The sequence below is a fragment of the Haemorhous mexicanus genome, chromosome 4 (assembly GCF_027477595.1).
Source record: "Haemorhous mexicanus isolate bHaeMex1 chromosome 4, bHaeMex1.pri, whole genome shotgun sequence".
Classification (NCBI taxonomy): domain Eukaryota; kingdom Metazoa; phylum Chordata; class Aves; order Passeriformes; family Fringillidae; genus Haemorhous; species Haemorhous mexicanus.
This window is the reverse complement of record NC_082344.1, coordinates 28,163,608-28,184,404: the sequence shown is the minus strand read 5'-3', so window position 1 is coordinate 28,184,404 and position 20,797 is coordinate 28,163,608. Positions and strand designations below refer to the sequence as shown.

General features: G+C 37.3%; 1 protein-coding gene across 1 annotated transcript in view; it reads left to right on the top strand.

Moving 5' to 3' along the window:
- CENPE (centromere protein E) overlaps positions 1-20,797 on the top strand; it is a 43,120-nt gene that overhangs the window by 14,086 nt on the left and 8,237 nt on the right. Inside the window, exons 21-42 of the mRNA XM_059844203.1 lie at positions 540-717; positions 1,175-1,329; positions 2,776-3,090; positions 3,885-4,196; positions 4,344-4,502; positions 4,987-5,196; positions 5,736-6,026; positions 6,137-6,295; positions 7,081-7,311; positions 7,837-8,046; positions 9,011-9,295; positions 9,406-9,564; positions 10,353-10,583; positions 11,109-11,318; positions 12,257-12,541; positions 12,652-12,810; positions 13,591-13,821; positions 15,021-15,251; positions 16,454-16,684; positions 17,567-17,767; positions 17,848-17,994; positions 20,095-20,307. Coding sequence (XP_059700186.1) covers positions 540-717; positions 1,175-1,329; positions 2,776-3,090; positions 3,885-4,196; positions 4,344-4,502; positions 4,987-5,196; positions 5,736-6,026; positions 6,137-6,295; positions 7,081-7,311; positions 7,837-8,046; positions 9,011-9,295; positions 9,406-9,564; positions 10,353-10,583; positions 11,109-11,318; positions 12,257-12,541; positions 12,652-12,810; positions 13,591-13,821; positions 15,021-15,251; positions 16,454-16,684; positions 17,567-17,767; positions 17,848-17,994; positions 20,095-20,307 — 4,803 coding nt within the window. The remainder of the gene's footprint in view (positions 1-539; positions 718-1,174; positions 1,330-2,775; positions 3,091-3,884; positions 4,197-4,343; positions 4,503-4,986; positions 5,197-5,735; positions 6,027-6,136; positions 6,296-7,080; positions 7,312-7,836; positions 8,047-9,010; positions 9,296-9,405; positions 9,565-10,352; positions 10,584-11,108; positions 11,319-12,256; positions 12,542-12,651; positions 12,811-13,590; positions 13,822-15,020; positions 15,252-16,453; positions 16,685-17,566; positions 17,768-17,847; positions 17,995-20,094; positions 20,308-20,797) is intronic.

The following is a 20,797-nucleotide window of genomic DNA, read 5'->3' as shown; positions in this document are numbered from 1 at the left end:
CTTGTGAAGGAGACCATCAGTGTGGTGGAACACTCATCATTAGCTTTCTCCAAATACTCTAAGTAATACTTTCATTATACCAGTTGTGAAAAATGGATCTTTAGGAAAGAGATAAAAAAGAAAGTAAAGGCTTTTTCCATAGGAGTGGGTGGTTAGTTTTAGGTTTACCAGGAGGGAGAGAGAGATCAAAGAAGCAGTCTTTAGTGCATTATTAGGACATAAGACTTCAGACCTAATTTTACCAGAGAACAAAGGAGAATAAGAGATGTGGACTCAGAAGTGGGATGGAACTTACATTGAGCTTTCCAAGAGTAAAGACAAAGTAGTAGCAGCAGTGATGGCCCTGAACTCTGAGGCATGTTTTGTTAGAGGACTCTGACAGGAATGCAGTTGTTAAATTGTGCATTAGTCTGCCATATTTATCAAGGTCAAAGCTAGTCAAAGTGACAACAGAAAATGTACCAGCTGCATTATTTAAATGTCAAGTACATAGACTTTTACTCTGTGTGTGACTTGCGTGTTGTATTGTTTTCTTGAAGAAAGAGCTCTTAAATAACCACAACCAAATGCAAAAGGATGTCCAGTTATATCAAAGGCAAATAGAAGCAGGAAAAGCGAGTTACCGAAAAATGCAAGCTGACTTGCAGAGAGAGCTGCAATCTTTATTTCAAGAAAACACAAGACTAACCTCACTGATGGAGGGTAAAGTTCCAAAAGGTACTGTTCCAGGTGGTGCCTTTTCCCTGCTCCCTTTCTCCTCCCTTTTCCATATAATGGTGGGAGGATAGGCAAGGCTTTGGCTCTTGTCTTCCTCAATATATGGAGACTGTGGTCAGTATAAAGCAACCAGAATATCTGGTATTGCTGGCATGGAGTAACTACTTGAGAACTTCCTTGAACATTCTGGAAAATTGCAGCTTGCAAAATATTTTGCATTTTGCACAGTCAAGTTAATGAAGGTTGTTGGAGAGAATCTAAAATAAACTGTATATCAACCTAAGAAGTGCTGACAGAGTTCCAACCAGGAGCTTAGTCTTTTAATTGTTGGCAACAGTAAAACGTACTTTTTGGGAATTACAACAATGACATCCAGAATGCATTATAAATCTTTGCTTCATTTAAAATATGCTTTTTTGTCCTGCATTTGCTTATTAGTTTAAACTTCATTTTCTAGATTTGCTTTCTCATGTGGAGCTGGAAAAAAAGGCAGCTGACTTAAAAGGAGAACTAGAAAATGCTTTGAAAGAGAATGTGCTTCTACAGAAACAAGTAAATGAGCTATCAGAATTTCAGTCACTACCAAATACAGTTGAGATGCAAAAGAAAGAGGTAAAAAAAAATATAACCTTTTTTTCTTGGTTTTGTATTGATCTTCACTGGTAATGTACTAATGGAGGCCTACTAAATATGAAGCTTTAAAGCCAAAAGTTGTCATGAGTCCACTTGGGATTTTACAGTTAAGTTTGTTAAAGTGTTCCTTCTCAGATATTTAATATTTTACTGAGGAAAAATTTGTTTAGTTTAATATGTTTAGTCACTGACTACTATAATTATGCATTATTTTCTAGTCCAACCTTTGCATGTCTATTTGCTGTGGTCACCACTGACAACTGAATGTATAAATAGAATGGTGTTTGATCCTGGGCACTATTTTAGAACTGATTTTTTTTTGTGTAACTGAGCAAAGAGAAAATGTCAAGATCTCTTAGCAGAAATTCTGCTTGAGAAGTTAGAGATGTAGCTTGCAAATTCTGGAAAACTTGTTAGGAAACTTGTTTAGTTCCTAGCAGATAAGGGCTTAGTAGACTCAGTATGCTGTAAAGGTTTTAAAGGGTTTGTGTGCAAACACTTCTTAGCTTTCTTTATTTTAAAACCACTTGCTACTAAGTATGTACAGTGAAAATGATTCAGGGCAAGTAATCTACAAGCTCATTAATGCTTTGCAAAATGTTCCAAATCTTCCAAGGGTCTACTTCCACTAATCAACAAAATGTAATTAGATATGAACAGCTTCATCTCTGTATTGATGCCGTAAGGTCTTAGTGCTTATATTTTTCAGATTCTGTACTGCATTAGTGTACAACTCTGAACTCTATATGAAACTTGTTAGCTTTCTTCACATTTTGGTCAGACTGAACAATCCTCCTGAGCCTGGGAACCAAGGTCACACCATTTACCTCAAGCCCAGGAAAATATAAACAAAAGTGAATCAGGAAGGGGAAAAAGAAAACTGGGGGAATGTGACTTTTACCTGAAGCTATAGTTGGACAATTAACCTCTGATGTTGAGAGACCAAACTTCTATCTGTCTGAGAAAACTTGTGACTGTTGTCCATCTTGGGTGTAGCCTCTGCCAGGCTTTTGCACTGCCCAAGCTGTAGCCTTCAAAGGCCTTTAATAAATAGCTACTTCATTCTCTAACTCTGTCTTGCCTCTGTCTTAGGTAGCCAGTCCAAGGCATCAGTATCATCAAGAAAGTATTGATAAATGTAAAAATTCCAGTTAGGAGTCCAGTCTTAGCTCAAACATAGGGAATAGGAAGTATTGAAGAACATCTAAGTTAGAAGAGAGATTTCATGACTTGGGAATCCTTCTCTTTTAAAGACTGTTTGTTTGCTGGACAGTTCCCTCCCAACAGAGCAAAACCCAATGTATTGTGTATGTTTGCCTGTACTTAATTTTCTACAGCTTCACATGCACCTGGTTTTTATTATGTAGTTCTGACAAACAGTGATTTAGAAACCACTGTATATTAATATTGTTTTTCTGTTGGCAGATTCTTGAAAAATGTGAGGAGTTACACTTATTAAAATTGGAAAATGAAAAGCTGCTTTCTGAAGTAGCTGATAATGAAAGGAGACTTAAACATATGTCTGAAGAAATTGAAAAATCAAAAGACAATCTCACAGATTTACAACTGAAATATACAAAGTCTGATGAGGAATATGTAGCACTTAAACAGCTCCATGAAGAAATTGAACAGAAATACATAGCTGCATCAGAAACCAATGAACAAATGAAGCTCCAAATAGAATGCCTATCTAAAGAAGCACAAGAGTCTAAAACAATTTTGGATGAAGTGAAATTAGAGGTCAGTGTCAGCTTGCTCCTTTTCGCATATGAGACTTGAGGAATTAATTCATAGTGTTAAAAAAAATTATGAAAAACATTTTTGGATAAATACTCTGAAAGGTATAAATGATGTGATCGCTGGCTTCCTTGGGCATGAGTGGGTATTACTTACTCTGTGCCAGGAGTGTATTAAAGGCTTAGTCAGCTCAATGGATTCTTTTTGTAGAAAGAGAAATACAATTGCTCTAGAATCTCTTGTAATTGAGCTTTTAATTATTCTTTTTCCATTCTTATGGAATACCTTTATTATGTAATTTTTTTCTATCAATGCTGCTCTCAGCTACTCTGTATAAAAGCATAGAAACAAAGTTTCCTCATTGGGAACTGGAGACCTTTTAGAATGTAAGTTCATTCAAACCAGAGAGGATAGCAACAGAAATTGGCCATTTGGCTAGAATGAAAAATTAATATAGAAAATTTTTAAAGAAAGGGAAGTGAAGCATACATATTTTTGACAAAGCTTTGGGCACTGCTCTGGCTGTCATATTCCAGCTATGGTTTTGGTAATTCCTAAGCTATGCTACAATTTGATGTGTATGTTTTAGTAAGACTTTTGCTGCTAAGGAACCATCACAGGAAGGTTCCATAAACAAATGCTTATTTATTGTGAGCAAGAGTATAAGCAGTGACCTACAGAGACATCATGACCTTTCTTACTTTCTAAGCTCGTAAAAGAATGTGTGAGAACACATACATATGATGGATTTGTGCATTACAATCAAAGTGTCTGTCCTTTTCCTTTGCAAACTAAAGCTCTCTAGCAAAATGAAAGAACTGGAAGAGAAAGAAGCAGAGCAAAACCAACTTCTTGAGCTAAGAGAAAATCTTGTTCAGACTCAGCAGAAGTTAAACGAACTGGAACAATTAAAAGAGGAAGAAAGGATTAGTCAAGTGAGACTGGAGACCAAAGATTTGGAGGTCCAGGCAGCCTTGCAGCAGCTTACAGAATGTCAGGAAGAAATAAAAATTCTAACCCAGGAAAGAGATAACCTGAAGCAAAAAGAGAAGGTTCTGCAAGCTGAGACAGAGCAACTCAGAGAGGATATAAAGGACACTGTTTCAATGGTAGGAGAAGGACTTTTAAACTATATTAAAATACTTAAGAGAATATAGGAGTGGGAGTTGGTGTGGTTGTTTTTAATCAAGGAATGCTTACTAATATTACAAAATACATGTGTTTTCTTTGTGGATTTTCTCTCTTGTATTCTAAAGAACATCTTGGCACATGAAGATCTGAGAAATACACAAAATTCTCTGAAGGAATCCCAGAAAACTGTCAAGAAGTTGGAAAAAAGTATTTCTGAAAAAGAATTTCAGATTCTGAGTGTTGAAGAGGCACTAGGGAAAACCATTAAAGAACTCCAAATACAGGTAAAACTTTATGCAATAATTAAAACAAGCCCATTTAATCTGTTTCTAGTCTCTTCTGCGTGTCCTTAAAAACTTGCTGGGCTCTTGATAGTAAGTGGGCAGGAAGAGGCCTAATCCAAGTCTTAACCAGCTACTGCTGTTTCTGTAGAGCTTCAAGGTGTATTGCACAGTCAAATTAACTTTTGCTTTACTTGAGTGCCCCATGGTTGTGGATTTGAGTGGTGGCATTGGATGGGAAATGGAAGGGGAGATGAGGGTTACTTAAGTGTATAAATGAGGCTGATTTATGTTTAAAATAAGAAATTTCATGATCTGTAACAGTCCCAATGAGAAGCGTAACCCACGATTGTCAATGGCAACTCAGATCCCAGCATATCACAGAAGCCTGTTATGAATACTGTAGGAGAATGAATCAAACAAAACTTTGGCATTTAATTTTATACTAAATTGATGAGAATGATTTTGTTGTATATTTTTTTAATAGATCACAGAAATGACAGAAGAAATGAAAATCATCACATCAGAGAAAGATCAGCTTGCTGAGGAAAAATCAGAAAGGAATAGCTGTAGAGAAAGTGATCAGCTTCAGGTGCAAAAGGAACAAATCATTTTCCTTACACAAGAGAACCGTTCATTGCAGGAGAAGCTGGACAGTTTGCTTTTGAGAAAGGAGGAGTTTGGGGAAGGAACTTTGGTAATTATGCTAAAGCTGCAATGGGAAGCTTGCTTATTAAAACTTCCACTTAAGTGAAATAATTGCAAAACACACTGCAGAAAAGGGTCATGGTACTTGACTGCACCTCATTAACTCCAAGTTTATTATGGTTTACTTGAGATATAGGCCACACATATTTACATAAATAAAGGTACATATATATATATATATAGGAGAATGACTATAAATAGAATATTAATTTGATACAGGATAGTAATGATCTGTACTGACCGGCAAAGGAATGTTCTATAATTAAGTAGATGAAGCTAAAAAAGGCTCATCTGAAAAGGGTGGATTGGCTCTTTTAAAGCATAGGTAAAACTTAATTTTTACTGCATCAGAAAGGGATATTGCACAAAACATTTCTTGTAATTGGATGTACTGATGACACTTCAGTGTGTGCTTTTATAGCAGTACCTCTGATTGTTGTACATAATCAACCTGTCAAAGGTGTGTCAGAGAAATTTTTTCCTAAAGCTGCATCCTGAATGTGTTTATTTGAATCTCTTACAAAATAGATTCCACAGATTCAAGGACAATCTATGGAGCAAGAGTTATTTCTTCTGAGAGAAGAGCTGAGCCAGGCACAGCAGAAATTGCATGTAATGGAGGAAGCAAAGGCCAGTGAATATCAAGGGGAATCTGAAAAAATGGAGAGAACAGATGTTATTCCAAAGCCACATGACTCCCAGGAAGTCAGCATCCAGACAGAAAGAGATTATGATGATGATGATTTTAAAATGCAACTGGAAAATCTCCAGAATGAGAGAGACCAGCTAAGGGAAATGCTACAGGAGACAATTAGCAAGGTAATAGAAGTAGCTCTCTTCCCACAGGAGTACAGCTCTAGTAGATTTCTTAGATTTTGGAAGTGTGGTTCGGCTGTTAATGTGTTCATGTACATTAATTGTGTCCAAAGAACTCGGAGATGCAGGAGGAGTTGAGATGTACTCGTGAATCTCTTGGACAGCATCAGGAGAAGATTGTGGAGCTGAAAGGAAGTGTTTCAGAGAAGGAAAATCAGCTCTCAAAGGCGCAAGAGGCATTGAAGGAAAAAACTGATGAGCTGCAGCAGAAGGTCAGAAGCAGTTTTGTCAAGAAAATTACAAGTTCTGCTGGGTTTGGTGGTCCATGTCTACTGCAAACTTCAGTTTGTCGAGCTCCAGTAGATGTACTAAAGAAACCCATTATTTATAACTAAATATATCTTGGTGCTGAATGAATGAATATTATTTAGAATCAACAATGCACTTTAACGTCTCTCTATTTTCTAAGTGTTAAATTTTATGCATTCCAATAATGTAATTTAGCTATCTAATTCTGAAGATTCTTGAGCAACTTTGGGAGAGCTTAGGTGATGTTTAGTTTATTGCTCTATCATAAATTAGTTCTCTACCTTTTGTTTTCATGTCTGAAGCCAGTGTGGATGGTAGGCTTCATTTTAATGTGTAGGAATGTCTCCTGTCTACAATGGATGGATCAGCTGAGAGATTTTTATGGATTTAGAATGTCTTGCATGTTTTTCCACATTGTACTTTTGCCTTCCACTGAGACAGAAGCACTGACACTTGATTGGCTTTTAAGCAACATTGGTTTTTTATGTTTTTTTGTTACCTATAGCAGGAAACCACTGGGGGTAGTATCTTTCTTCAATCCATCCATTTTCAACAACCCATATGGTACAGCCAGTGCTTCTGAATGGTGATCCAATAACTCTCTTCAATCTAAACTTCATTGCTGGGACAAGAAAACTTAGGAACTTATAAGATTATTGGTTGTTTTTTCTCCAAAGCATCAAGTTATTTTTGCCCATGCAAGAGAAGATTACAAATGCCAATACTGGTTTGGATTTGTTCTTTGCAGCTCTCTGAAGTCACTGAAAACCTGACTCGTGTCTCAGCTGAGTATGGCGACCTCCTGGCAGAAAAGCAACAAGCAGAAAGGGCAATGAGTGAGCAGCTTGAGAGAATCTCTTCACTTACCAAGGAGAAGGATGAGCTTCAGCACATGGTAGAGGCTTGTAAAGAAAGGGAAGAACGCTTGTTAAAGGTTCAGAGGCAGTCAGAGATTTTGAAGGACAGCCTAACAAGCAAGGTGAGGAGCTTTGGTGTTTAGTCACTATTATGTATTCTGATGTTTTGTAACTTCTGTGCCAAACTCTTGCTCCACCTAAATCCTGTTTAATCTTTAATTCTCATAGGCTCATTTTTGTGTTGGCAAGCAAGCATGAACATGGGCAAAGGGTTTTCTCTAAGTTTGTTTGCTGATATTGAATAATAACATCCTCATCTTGTCTCAGCTTTGTAACCCATTGGATTGGTTCTTCTTGGAATGAATATGAATTTATCTGAAGAGTGCATATTTAATACAACAATCAGTAATTGAACATATATTCCCAATGTTTTAAAAGGCACTGTGTAGACAGCAGGAACGTGCCTGGCTTTTGAATCCTTGGTGCTTTGCATGCTCTCTGAATAACAGGTTTGATTTGGACGTTCTTCTACTTTGGTTGTACTGGTTTGACGTTAAGAACTCTGTAGGAGACTGAATTAAACAAAACTTTGGCTTTTTAATTTATATTGAATTGATGAAAATGCTGTCTTTGCATATTTTTAATAGATCTCAGAAATGACAGAAGAAATGAAAATCATCACATCAGAGAGAGATCAGCTTGCTGAGGAAAAATCAGAAAGGAGTAGCTGTAGAGAAAGTGATCAGCTTCAGGTGCAAAAGGAACAAATCATTTTCCTTACACAAGAGAACCGTTCATTGCAGGAGAAGCTGGACAGTTTGCTTTTGAAAAAGGAGGAGTTTGGGGAAGGAACTTTGGTAATTATGCTAAAGCTGCAATGGGAAGCTTGCTTATTTGAACTTTTGCTTGAGTGAGAAAATTTGCAGGTGCTGCAGATCTTTAAAGAGCAAATTTATTGCTTACTTGAGATAACACCTCATATATTTATGAATGGACATCTGGTACCAGAATGTGACAAATGTTTTTCTGTTAGTAAAATATAATCTTGTTATAGGATGGTCATGTTCTGCATTGATCTGTGCATGGATATAGCTCTTATAATCAAGTAAGCTGAAGCTAAAATTTGCTCATCTGTACAGAGTAATTCTGCTTTTTTAGCGCATACGTAGAACTGACTCTTTGTCCTTTTTCAATGGAAGGGACATAGCAAGCAACGCTTTCCATAACTGCGTGTGTTGATTGTACCTCTGTGTGTGGGAGTGTGTGTATATATATTCACAAACATAGGCACACGCATATATATATATATGTATAGATATATATATTTAGATATATAGATAGATAGATAGATATCTATATATAGTAAACTTCAAAAGAAAAGCAATGCATTTGCATTTATTTTAATACCAAAGAGGCCGTGGACCAATTTCAAGTAAATAATTTTCTGGGCCTACCTCATATTTTATACTGTTGAGACTAAAAATAGAGATAAGGTCTCTAGTTTTGAGATGGTAGAGGCTTGTTGTTGGGCTTTTTTCTTGCTGACATTAAATCTATGCTGAAACTATGGCAGTGCAACACTACTTCTGAAAACATCTAAAATAAGTTTTTGCTTCAAGTTTTATTTTCACATGTCTCTTATTTCAAGAAACTTAAATTGAGTATGGACTTTGGTCAAATTTTAATACTCTAAAAAAAGTGCAAATATGTCTAAAGCCGTGTTGCTGTCTGTTGTACATAATCAACCTGTCAAAGGTGTCAGATAAATTTTTTCCTAAAGCTGCATCCTGAATGGGTTTATTTGAATCTCTTACAAAATAGATTCCACAGATTCAAGGACAATCTATGGAGCAAGAGTTATTTCTTCTGAGAGAAGAGCTGAGCCAGGCACAACAGAAATTGCATGTAATGGAGGAAGCAAAGGCCAGTGAATATCAAGGGGAATCTGAAAAAATGGAGAGAACAGATGTTATTCCAAAGCCACATGACTCCCAGGAAGTCAGCATCCAGACAGAAAGAGATGGTGACGATTTTAAAATGCAACTGGAAAATCTCCAGAATGAGAGAGACCAGCTAAGGGAAATGCTACAGGAGACAATTAGCAAGGTAATAGCAGTAGCTCTCTTCCTACAGGAGTACAGCTCTAGTAGATTTCTTAGATTTTGGAAGTGTGGTTCGGCTGTTAATGTGTTCATGTACATTAATTGTGTCCAAAGAACTCGGAGATGCAGGAGGAGCTGAGATGTACTCATGAATCTCTTGGACAGCATCAGGAGAAGATTGTGGAGCTGAAAGGAAGTGTTTCAGAGAAGGAAAATCAGCTCTCAAAGGCGCAAGAGGCATTGAAGGAAAAAACTGATGAGCTGCAGCAGAAGGTCAGAAGCAGTTTTGTCAAGAAAATTACAAGTTCTGCTGGGTTTGGTGGTCCATGTCTACAGCACACTTCAGCTTGTAGAGCTCCAGTAGATGTACTAAAGAAACCCATTATTTAGTACTAAATATATCTTGGTGCTGAATGAATGAATATTATTTAGAATCAACAATGCACTTTAACGTCTCTCTATTTTCCAAGTGTTAAATTTTATGCATTCCAATAATGTAATTTAGCTATCTAATTCTGAAGATCCTTGAGCGACTTTATGAGAGCTTAGGTCATGCTTTAGGTTACTGCTCTATTATAAATTAGTTCACTACCTTTTGTTTTCATGCCTGAAGCCAGTGTGGATGGTAGGCTTCGTTTTAATGTGTAGGAATGTCTCCTGTCTACAATGGATAGATCAGCTGAGGCATTTTTATGGATTTAGAATGTCTTGCATGTTTTTCCACATTTTACATTTGCCTTCCACTGAGACAGAAGCACTGACACTTGATTGGCTTTTAAGCAACATTGGTTTTTTATGTTTTTTGGTTACCTATAGCAGGAAACCACTGGGGGTAGTATCTTTCTTCAATCCATCCATTTCCAGCAACCCATATGTACAGCCAGTGCTTCTGAATTGTGATCCAATAACTCTCTTCAATCTAAGAGACTTCATTGCTGGCACAAGAAAACTTAGGAACTTATAAGGTTACTGGTTGTTTTTTCTCCAAAGCATCAAGTTATTTTTGCCCACACAAGAGGAGATTACAAATGCCAATACTGGTTTGGATTTGTTCTTTGCAGCTCTCTGAAGTCACTGAAAACCTGACTCGTGTCTCAGCTGAGTATGGCGACCTCCTGGCAGAAAAGCAACAAGCAGAAAGGGCAATGAGTGAGCAGCTTGAGAGAATCTCTTCACTTACCAAGGAGAAGGATGAGCTTCAGCACATGGTAGAGGCTTGTAAAGAAAGGGAAGAACGCTTGTTAAAGGTTCAGAGGCAGTCAGAGATTTTGAAGGACAGCCTAACAAGCAAGGTGAGGAGCTTTGGTGTTTAGTCACTATTATGTATTCTGATGTTTTGTAACTTCTGTGCCAAACTCTTGCTCCACCTAAATCCTGTTTAATCTTTAATTCTCATAGGCTCATTTTTGTGTTGGCAAGCAAGCATGAACATGGGCAAAGGGTTTTCTCTAAGTTTGTTTGCTGATATTGAATAATAACATCCTCATCTTGTCTCAGCTTTGTAACCCATTGGATTGGTTCTTCTTGGAATGAATATGAATTTATCTGAAGAGTGCATATTTAATACAACAATCAGTAATTGAACATATATTCCCAATGTTTTAAAAGGCACTGTGTAGACAGCAGGAACGTGCCTGGCTTTTGAATCCTTGGTGCTTTGCATGCTCTCTGAATAACAGGTTTGATTTGGACGTTCTTCTACTTTGGTTGTACTGGTTTGACGTTAAGAACTCTGTAGGAGACTGAATTAAACAAAACTTTGGCTTTTTAATTTATATTGAGTTGATCAAAATGTTGTCTTTGCATATTTTTAATAGATCTCAGAAATGACAGAAGAAATGAAAATCATCACATCAGAGAGAGATCAGCTTGCTGAGGAAAAATCAGAAAAGAATAGCTGTAGAGAAAGTGATCAGCTTCAGGTGCAAAGGGAACAAATCATTTTCCTTACACAAGAGAACCGTTCATTGCAGGAGAAGCTGGACAGTTTGCTTTTGAGAAAGGAGGATTTTGGGGAAGGAACTTTGGTAATTATGCTAAAGCTGCAATGGGAAGCTTGCTTATTTGAACTTTTGCTTGAGTGAGAAAATTTGCAGGTGCTGCAGATCTTTAAAGAGCAAATTTATTGCTTACTTGAGATAACACCTCATATATTTATGAATGGACATCTGGTACCAGAATGTGACAAATGTTTTTCTGTTAGTAAAATATAATCTTGTTATAGGATGGTCATGTTCTGCATTGATCTGTGCATGGATATAGCTCTTATAATCAAGTAAGCTGAAGCTAAAATTTGCTCATCTGTACAGAGTAATTCTGCTTTTTTAGCGCATACGTAGAACTGACTCTTTGTCCTTTTTCAATGGAAGGGACATAGCAAGCAACGCTTTCCATAACTGCGTGTGTTGATTGTACCTCTGTGTGTGGGAGTGTGTGTATATATATTCACAAACACAGGCACATGCACATATAAATATATATATAGATAGATAGATATCTATATATAGTAAACTTCAAAAGAAAAGCAATGCATGTGCATTTATTTTAATACCAGAGAGGCCGTGAACCAATTTCAAGTAAATAATTTTCTGGGCCTACCTCGTATTTTATACTGTTGAGACTAAAAATAGAGATAAGGTCTCTAGTTTTGTGATGGTAGAGGCTTGTTGTTGGACTTTTTTCTTGCTGACATTAAATCTGTGCTGAAACTATGGCAGTGCAACACTACTTCTGAAAACATCTAAAAGAAGTTTTTGCTTCAAGTTTTATTTTCTCATGTCTCTTATTTCAAGAAACTTAAATTGAATATGGACTTTAGTCAAATTTTAATACTCTAAAAAAAGTGCAAATATGTCTAAAGCCGTGTTGCTGTCTGTTGTACATAATCAACCTGTCAAAGGTGTCAGATAAATTTTTTCCTAAAGCTGCATCCTGAATGGGTTTATTTGAATCTCTTACAAAATAGATTCCACAGATTCAAGGACAATCTATGGAGCAAGAGTTATTTCTTCTTAGAGAAGAGCTGAGCCAGGCACAGCAGAAATTGCATGTAATGGAGGAAGCAAAGGCCAGTGAATATCAAGGGGAATCTGAAAAAATGGAGAGAACAGATGTTATTCCAAAGCCACATGACTCCCAGGAAGTCAGCATCCAGACAGAAAGAGATGGTGACGATTTTAAAATGCAACTGGAAAATCTCCAGAATGAGAGAGACCAGCTAAGGGAAATGCTACAGGAGACAATTAGCAAGGTAATAGCAGTAGCTCTCTTCCCACAGGAGTACAGCTCTAGTAGATTTCTTAGATTTTGGAAGTGTGGTTCGGCTGTTAATGTGTTCATGTACATTAATTGTGTCCAAAGAACTCGGAGATGCAGGAGGAGTTGAGATGTACTCGTGAATCTCTTGGACAGCATCAGGAGAAGATTGTGGAGCTGAAAGGAAGTGTTTCAGAGAAGGAAAATCAGCTCTCAAAGGCGCAAGAGGCATTGAAGGAAAAAACTGATGAGCTGCAGCAGAAGGTCAGAAGCAGTTTTGTCAAGAAAATTACAAGTTCTGCTGGGTTTGGTGGTCCATGTCTACAGCACACTTCAGCTTGTAGAGCTCCAGTAGATGTACTAAAGAAACCCATTATTTAGTACTAAATATATCTTGGTGCTGAATGAATGAATATTATTTAGAATCAACAATGCACTTTAACGTCTCTATTTTCCAAGTGTTAAATTTTATGCATTCCAATAATGTAATTTAGCTATCTAATTCTGAAGATCCTTGAGCGACTTTATGAGAGCTTAGGTCATGCTTTAGGTTACTGCTCTATTATAAATTAGTTCACTGCCTTTTGTTTTCATGCCTGAAGCCAGTGTGGATGGTAGGCTTCGTTTTAATGTGTAGGAATGTCTCCTGTCTACAATGGATAGATCAGCTGAGGCATTTTTATGGATTTAGAATGTCTTGCATGTTTTTCCACATTGTACTTTTGCCTTCCACTGAGACAGAAGCACTGACATTTGCTTGGCTATTATGCCAAATTTTTTCTTTTTTGGTTACCTATAGCAGGGAACCACTAGGGATATTATTTTCCTTAAATCAATCCATTTCCAAAAACCCATATGTACAGCCAGTGCTTCTGAATGGTGATCCAATAACTCTCTTCAATCTAAGAGACTTCCTAAGTTTTCTTGTCCCAGCAATGAACTTATAAGGTTACTGGTTGTTTTTTCTCCAAAGCATCAAGTTATTTTTGCCCACACAAGAGGAGATTACAAATGCCAATACTGGTTTGGATTTGTTCTTTCCAGCTCTCTGAAGTCACTGAAAACCTGACTCGTGTCTCAGCTGAGTATGGCGACCTCCTGGCAGAAAAGCAACAAGCAGAAAGGGCAATGAGTGAGCAGCTTGAGAGAATCTCTTCACTTACCAAGGAGAAGGATGAGCTTCAGCACATGGTAGAGACTTGTAAAGAAAGGGAAGAACACTTGTTAAAGGTTCAGAGGCAGTCAGAGATTTTGAAGGACAGCCTAACAAGCAAGGTGAGGAGCTTTGGTGTTTAGTCACTATTATGTATTCTGATGTTTTGTAACTTCTGTGCCAAACTCTTGCTCCACCTAAATCCTGTTTAATCTTTAATTCTCATAGGCTCATTTTGAGTTGGCAAGCAAGCATGAACATGGGCAAAGGGTTTTCTCTAAGTTTGTTTGCTGATATTGAGTAATAACATCCTCATCTTGTCTCAGCCTTGTAACCCATTGGATTGGTTCTTCTTTGGAATGAATATGAATTTATCTGCTGAGTGCATATTTAATACAATAATCAGTAAATGAACATATATTCCCAATGTTTTAAAAAGCACTGTGTAGACAGCAGGAACTTACCTGGCTTTTGAATCCTTGGTGCTTTGCATGCTCTTGCAGTTGCAAGGGGCATTGAAAGAAAAAACTGATGAGCTGCAGCAGAAGGTCAGAAGCAGTTTTGTCAAGAAAATTGAAAGTTCTGCTGGGTTTGGCAGTCCATGTATACTGCAAACTTCAATTTGCAGGCCTCCAGTAGATATACTAAAGAAACCCATTATTTATTACTAAATATGTCTTGGTGGTGAATGAATGAATATTATTTAGAATTAATGCACTTTATCCTCCATTTTTCCAGTTTTAAATTTTAATCATTCCAATAATGTATATTTGCTTTCTAATTCTGGAGACCTGTCTGCCTCTTTAGCAGAGCTTCTCTCATTTTTTAATTTATTTCACTATTATAAATTTGGTCTCTACTTTTTGTTTTATCTCCAAAGCCAGTGTGGATGGTAGGCTTCATTTTAGCATATTGTGATGTCTTCTATGCATACAGCAACTGAGGCATTTTTATAGATTTAGAATGTCTTGCATGTTTTTCCACATTGTACTTTTGCCTTCCACTGAGACAGAAGCACTGACATTTGATTGGCTTTTAAGCAACATTGGTTTTTTATGTTTTTTGGTTACCTATAGTGAGAAACCACTGGGGGTAGTATCTTTCTTCAATCCATCCATTTCCAGCAACCCATATGTACAGCCAGTGCTTCTGAATGGTGATCCAATAACTCTCTTCAATCTAAGAGACTTCATTGCTGGCACAAGAAAACTTAGGAACTTATAAGGTTACTGGTTGTTTTTTCTCCAAAGCATCAAGTTATTTTTGCCCACACAAGAGGAGATTACAAATGCCAATACTGGTTTGGATTTGTTCTTTGCAGCTCTCTGAAGTCACTGAAAACCTGACTCGTGTCTCAGCTGAGTATGGCGACCTCCTGGCAGAAAAGCAACAAGCAGAAAGGGCAATGAGTGAGCAGCTTGAGAGAATCTCTTCACTTACCAAGGAGAAGGATGAGCTTCAGCACATGGTAGAGGCTTGTAAAGAAAGGGAAGAACACTTGTTAAAGGTTCAGAGGCAGTCAGAGATTTTGAAGGACAGCCTAACAAGCAAGGTGAGGAGCTTTGGTGTTTAGTCACTATTTTGTGTTCTGATGTTTTGTAACTTCTGTGCCAAACTCTTGCTCCACCTAAATCCTGTTTAATCTTTAATTCTCATAGGCTCATTTTTGAGTTGGCAAGCAAGCATGAACATGGGCAAAGGGTTTTCTCTAAGTTTGTTTGCTGATATTGAGTAATAACATCCTCATCTTGTCTCAGCCTTGTAACCCATTGGATTGGTTCTTCTTTGGAATGAATATGAATTTATCTGCTGAGTGCATATTTAATACAATAATCAGTAAATGAACATATATTCCCAATGTTTTAAAAAGCACTGTGTAGACAGCAGGAACTTACCTGGCTTTTGAATCCTTGGTGCTTTGCATGCTCTCGCAGTTGCAAGGGGCATTGAAAGAAAAAACTGATGAGCTGCAGCAGGAGGTCAGAAGCAGTTTTGTCAAGAATATTACAAGTTCTGCTGGGTCTGGTGGTCCATGTCTACTGCACACTTCAGTTTGTAGAGCTCCAGTAGATGTAGTAAAAAAACCCATTATTTATAACTAAATATATCTTGGAGCTGAATGAATGAATATTATTTAGAATCAACAATGCACTTTAACGTCTCTCTATTTTCCAGGTGTTAAATTTTATGCATTCCAATAATGTAATTTAGCTTTCTAATTCTGAAGATCCTTGAGCAACTTTAGGAGAGCTTAGGTCATGCTTTAATTTATTACACTATTATAAATTTGGTTTCTACTTTTTGTTTTCATGTCTGATGCCAGTGTGGATTGTAGCCTTCATTTTAGCATATTGTGATGTCTCCTATGCATACAGCAACTGAGACATTTTTATGGATTTAGACTGTCTTGCATGTTTTTCCACATTGTACTTTTGCCTTCCACTGAGACAGAAGCACTGACATTTGCTTGGCTATTATTCCAAATTTTGTCTTTTTTGGTTACCTATAGCGGGAAATCACTGGGGGTAGTATCTTTCTTCAATCCATCCATATTCAACAACCCACATTTACAGACAGTGCTTCTGAATGGTGATCCAATAACTCTCTTCAGTCTAAACTTCATTGCTGGCACAAGAAACTTTAGGAACTTTAATGTTACTGGTTTTTTTTTTTTCCTCCAACACATCAAGTTATTTTTGCCCATGCAAGAGAAGATTACAAATGCCAATACTGGTTTGGATTTGTTCTTTCCAGCTCTCTGAAGTCACTGAAAACCTGACTCGTGTCTCAGCTGAGTATGGCGACCTCCTGGCAGAAAAGCAACAAGCAGAAAGGGCAATGAGTGAGCAGCTTGAGAGAATCTCTTCACTTACCAAGGAGAAGGATGAGCTTCAGCACATGGTAGAGACTTGTAAAGAAAGGGAAGAACGCTTGTTAAAGGTTCAGAGGCAGTCAGGGATTTTGGAGGACAGCCTAACAAGCAAGGTGAGGAGCTTTGGTGTTTAGTCACTATTTTGTGTTCTGATATTTTATTTCTCTTATGCTAAACATTTGCACAAACTTTTTGACTTTTTTTCTCAGCCCATCAGCTTTATGGTTGGTAAACATACATGAACCATTGGCAAAGGATTTTGTCTTCGTTTATTTATGTGTAGTAATAACATTGTGTACTGATCTCAGCCAAACCCATTGCATTGGTCCAGTTTTAGAATGAATGTGAATTTATCATATATGTGCATTTTTAATATAATAATCAGTAACTGGACATGTCTTCTACCTTTTTAAAAGGCACTGTGTAGACAGCATGGACTTTACTGATTTTTGGATTCTTGGTGCTTTGCATGCTTTCTGAATACTAAACAATGTTGGAAAGTCTTGCACTTGGTTCTGCCTACTCATGCGTTTCATAGTGTTTGCTTTGCAGCTTTTCAGCTGTCAAATTTTTCCTTTGTAGATCAAAGAGTATAATTGAGGATTGCGTCAGTTTAGCAAATATTACTCTCCAGTAGAGGAGATATAAAGATATTGTATATTGTTTGTGCTCATCTTCTATTTATTTTAATTTTCTTGTGATATAGACATACGTTGATTGCCTTTTCCTTTGATTCTTCTTGCTTTATGGAAAACCAAAGTTGGCTCACACCCAACTTTTTGGGTGTCATGCTATTCCCCTTCCTTGTAAGTTTTTTGTGTCTGCTATCAGAACACCAGAATTATTTTTAAACTTTTCTTTTTTCTAGTGTGAATTTTAGTAATTAAGAATTGTGATTTATGTATTTGGTACAACTGATTTGACTTTTTCATAGGGTGTATAAAGACCACAACCACTAAATTGTGATTTGCATTTTTCTCTACTGTTCATTGTAGATTCAACAGTTAACTGAGACACTAAATAGTGTCTCATGTGAGAAGGACCAGTTATTAGCTGAAAGAACTAGTTACTCTTTACAAGTTAAAGAACAAATCTCCTCACTTCATCATGAAAAAGATGAGCTTGAAAAACTTCTTCAGGATGTCATGTCTGAGCGGGACCAGCTCAAGACAGAATTGCAAAGAACTTCTGAGGTGGTGAGTGTTGCAATTTGCATACCTGAGTTATTCATAACTTCTTATCTCAACTGCTACTTAAATATGTGGTTTTATTTTAGTGTGTTGAAACCAAGGCAAAATTGGAAGATGCTTTAGAACAACTGAAGCAGAGAAACCTGAACAATATGTCCATTCAGGTAAACCCAGGAGATATTGTAGAGCAGGTGGCCAATGGCAGCTTGACAGAAAAAACCTTGAAAATTAAGGTAAGCCTATTTTTCTGTTTGTTTTAAGGATGCACATGGAAACTTAATGACACTTGTCATGGACCATAAGCCTTTTGTGCATTATCTATAAAATGGTTTGCATATCTTGCTAAGATGCTGTGTACCATGGGGTCAGTTGATTTGCTGCTGTTCAGTGACTGCACATCAACTTCAAGTTCACAGAATATCTCACTTGCTTTCATTACTGTTCAGTCACCCCAATGAAAATAACTAGTCATGTAGGGTCATAAAATCATTTAGTTTCGAAGAGATCTCTTAGATTATTGATTTCAACCCTTAGACCAGCACTGCCATGATCACTGCTAAACTGTGTCCCTAAGTGCCAGATGTACACCTCTTTGAAGTAGCTCCAGTGATGGTGATTCCACCACTTCCCTGGGCAGCCTGTTCCAGTACATGGCAGCCTTTTCAATTCAGAAATTTTCCCTAATAACCAGTCTAAACCTCTCTTAGTGCAACTTATCATATGTTACTGGAGAGAAGAGGCCAACCCCTCCAAGAGGGCTACACCCACCTGTTGTGACCTGCTGAACCTCAAACAGAAGCACTTTGCCACTTGGGTTTCGTAAAATCCCCCCAAATTTTCTCTTCCATTATTCCCTATCCAATACTAAATTGATGTCAAATAAATTAATTAATTTCATTAAAGCACTTCTGCCCTCAAATAAGGAATTCCTCAGACCTTTTGTTAGTTAGCTGTCCTGAGTATATTTTCACACAGATATGAGAAATACTAGTGACGTACAGAAAGCTGAAATAAACCAGGATTTATCCATGTGTATTGTTGCAGATAGGTAAAGCCTTGTAAAATAAGGGCCATGTTACCCATGTAAAGTCATGGCTCAGCCTGCTACTTCAGCTAAGTAGAAGGGAACTATGGGAGAGAGACCCAGCTGGAATAGGAGTGGAGAGACAGATGTGAGAGCCTGCTGCATGTCCACATCGTGGTGTATGATGGTTGGTTGACTTGGGCTTGTTGTGCCTTAAAGCTACGTCAACTGATAACCAGCTAACTGCTTAACAAGGCCTGGGTTTTGCAATGAAGGCTTCTCCTTTGCACTGCTTAGGGCCTCTGTGTTGCTCTACATCATCACATCTGGTGCCCAAACAACAAGAAATAAATTTACAATGAAAAAGTAACTATGACCAACAACAAAGCCCTACAAACCCAAAATACCAAATTACAATGAGGAAATAAACTACAACTCAACAAAACAAACCCTTACAACCCTCAAACTACAAACAAAGAGCAGAACTCAAACTCTACTACAACAGCATTCTTCCTTTAAGAATCACAATCCTGTGGAAAACAAAATACCAGTACAGCTTATAAAGTTAAATCATAATGAAGGAAGTTAACATCAGCTGATCCTTTTTAAGAGCACTCTCCCCTCTTCTGACTTCTGTAATAGATAGGACCTTATCTGCCTTTTCCCAATGTTCCAGTGTTTTTTTACTGTGAGGTGAAAAGTTAAGAAAACAGGTCAATCTTTATTTTTCAAGTAAGAGCCAATGATGGAGGGAGTATGTCAGAGGAGTTTTATACTTTTATAACAGACAATTAAACGTGATTCTGGAGTTGCAGGTTACTGGATCTTCAAGCCTGTAGCACTACTGAGCCTGCTCACTACTTGTTCACACCTTCCTTTTCTTGGCAGAGTGCTAGGACCCACTTCATGAGCCCTTTCCTTCAAGAAAGGAAAAGCAGATAAACCTGGGAGTCCATCCTGATGGAAAGCCAGCTGGCAAACTTGTAAACAGGCAATAATTTTTTTTTTCCTGCCTGATTTACAAGTCTTCATGTGGCCAGGCAATCTAAACCACAAAGACAATTTGAGCTTGTAAAATGACTTGCTGGAAAACTAAGAAATTATCTGGGTTTGTGCCGGAATTAGTGTTTTTGTCATATCCCCATGGCAAGTCAAAACTGAAGTCTTAATCATAATAACTTCTGTTGTAAAATCAGCACATACTGTAGGGGTTAGTCCTGGAATCAGGTAATTTATTTTATATTTCTCTTTATATCTAATCACAGTTTCCTCTATTGTGAACTAATTAATTTGTTTCTCTTGCATTTAGGAGCTTCTTGAGAAATTCCCAAGTATGGGGAAGAGATATGAATGTCTCTCTACAGCGTCTCTTAAGCTAAAGAGTGAACTGAACAGTCAGAAAGCACTGATAGCTGTGATACTGCCTCAGCTTACACTGGGGCAGAGTAAACAAGTCAAAATGCTTCAAACTAAAAATGAGGAAATGAACACTCGTCTCCAGAAGTTATTGACCAAACTGAAGGTACCAACTTGCAATGCTGTATATGCGGATGCTTCATACTGCTTGGATTTGGGTTTGGGGTTTTTTTTTTAAATAAGCTCTCAATGGTAACAGCTAGGATTTTTTATACTCTAGCTTTGGGTTTTGTGAATCCATACACTGGAGAAAATAAGTTCATAGTAATTGTTTTACAATCTTAGAAAACTGCAACTACTTAGTTATGTAAATCAAACTTAGTTTTTAACTGTAGTTCTGCTGCTTTGCACAGAATTATTTCATTAATATTATTTTATTTTAATTGGAAAATGAAATTTCATATCTGTACTCTATAAATCAAATAATAGATAACTAAGGATGTATTTCTCTGTGGAGAAAAGAGACAAGCAAGATGGCTTGGAGATTGATGCTTACTCTGCAAAACTGCCCAGGTAGTTTGATGATTTTACGGCCTTGAAGATCTTCACCAGTTTGGAATCGGTTTCTCCATGGACTAAAGTTATTAGCAAAAAGG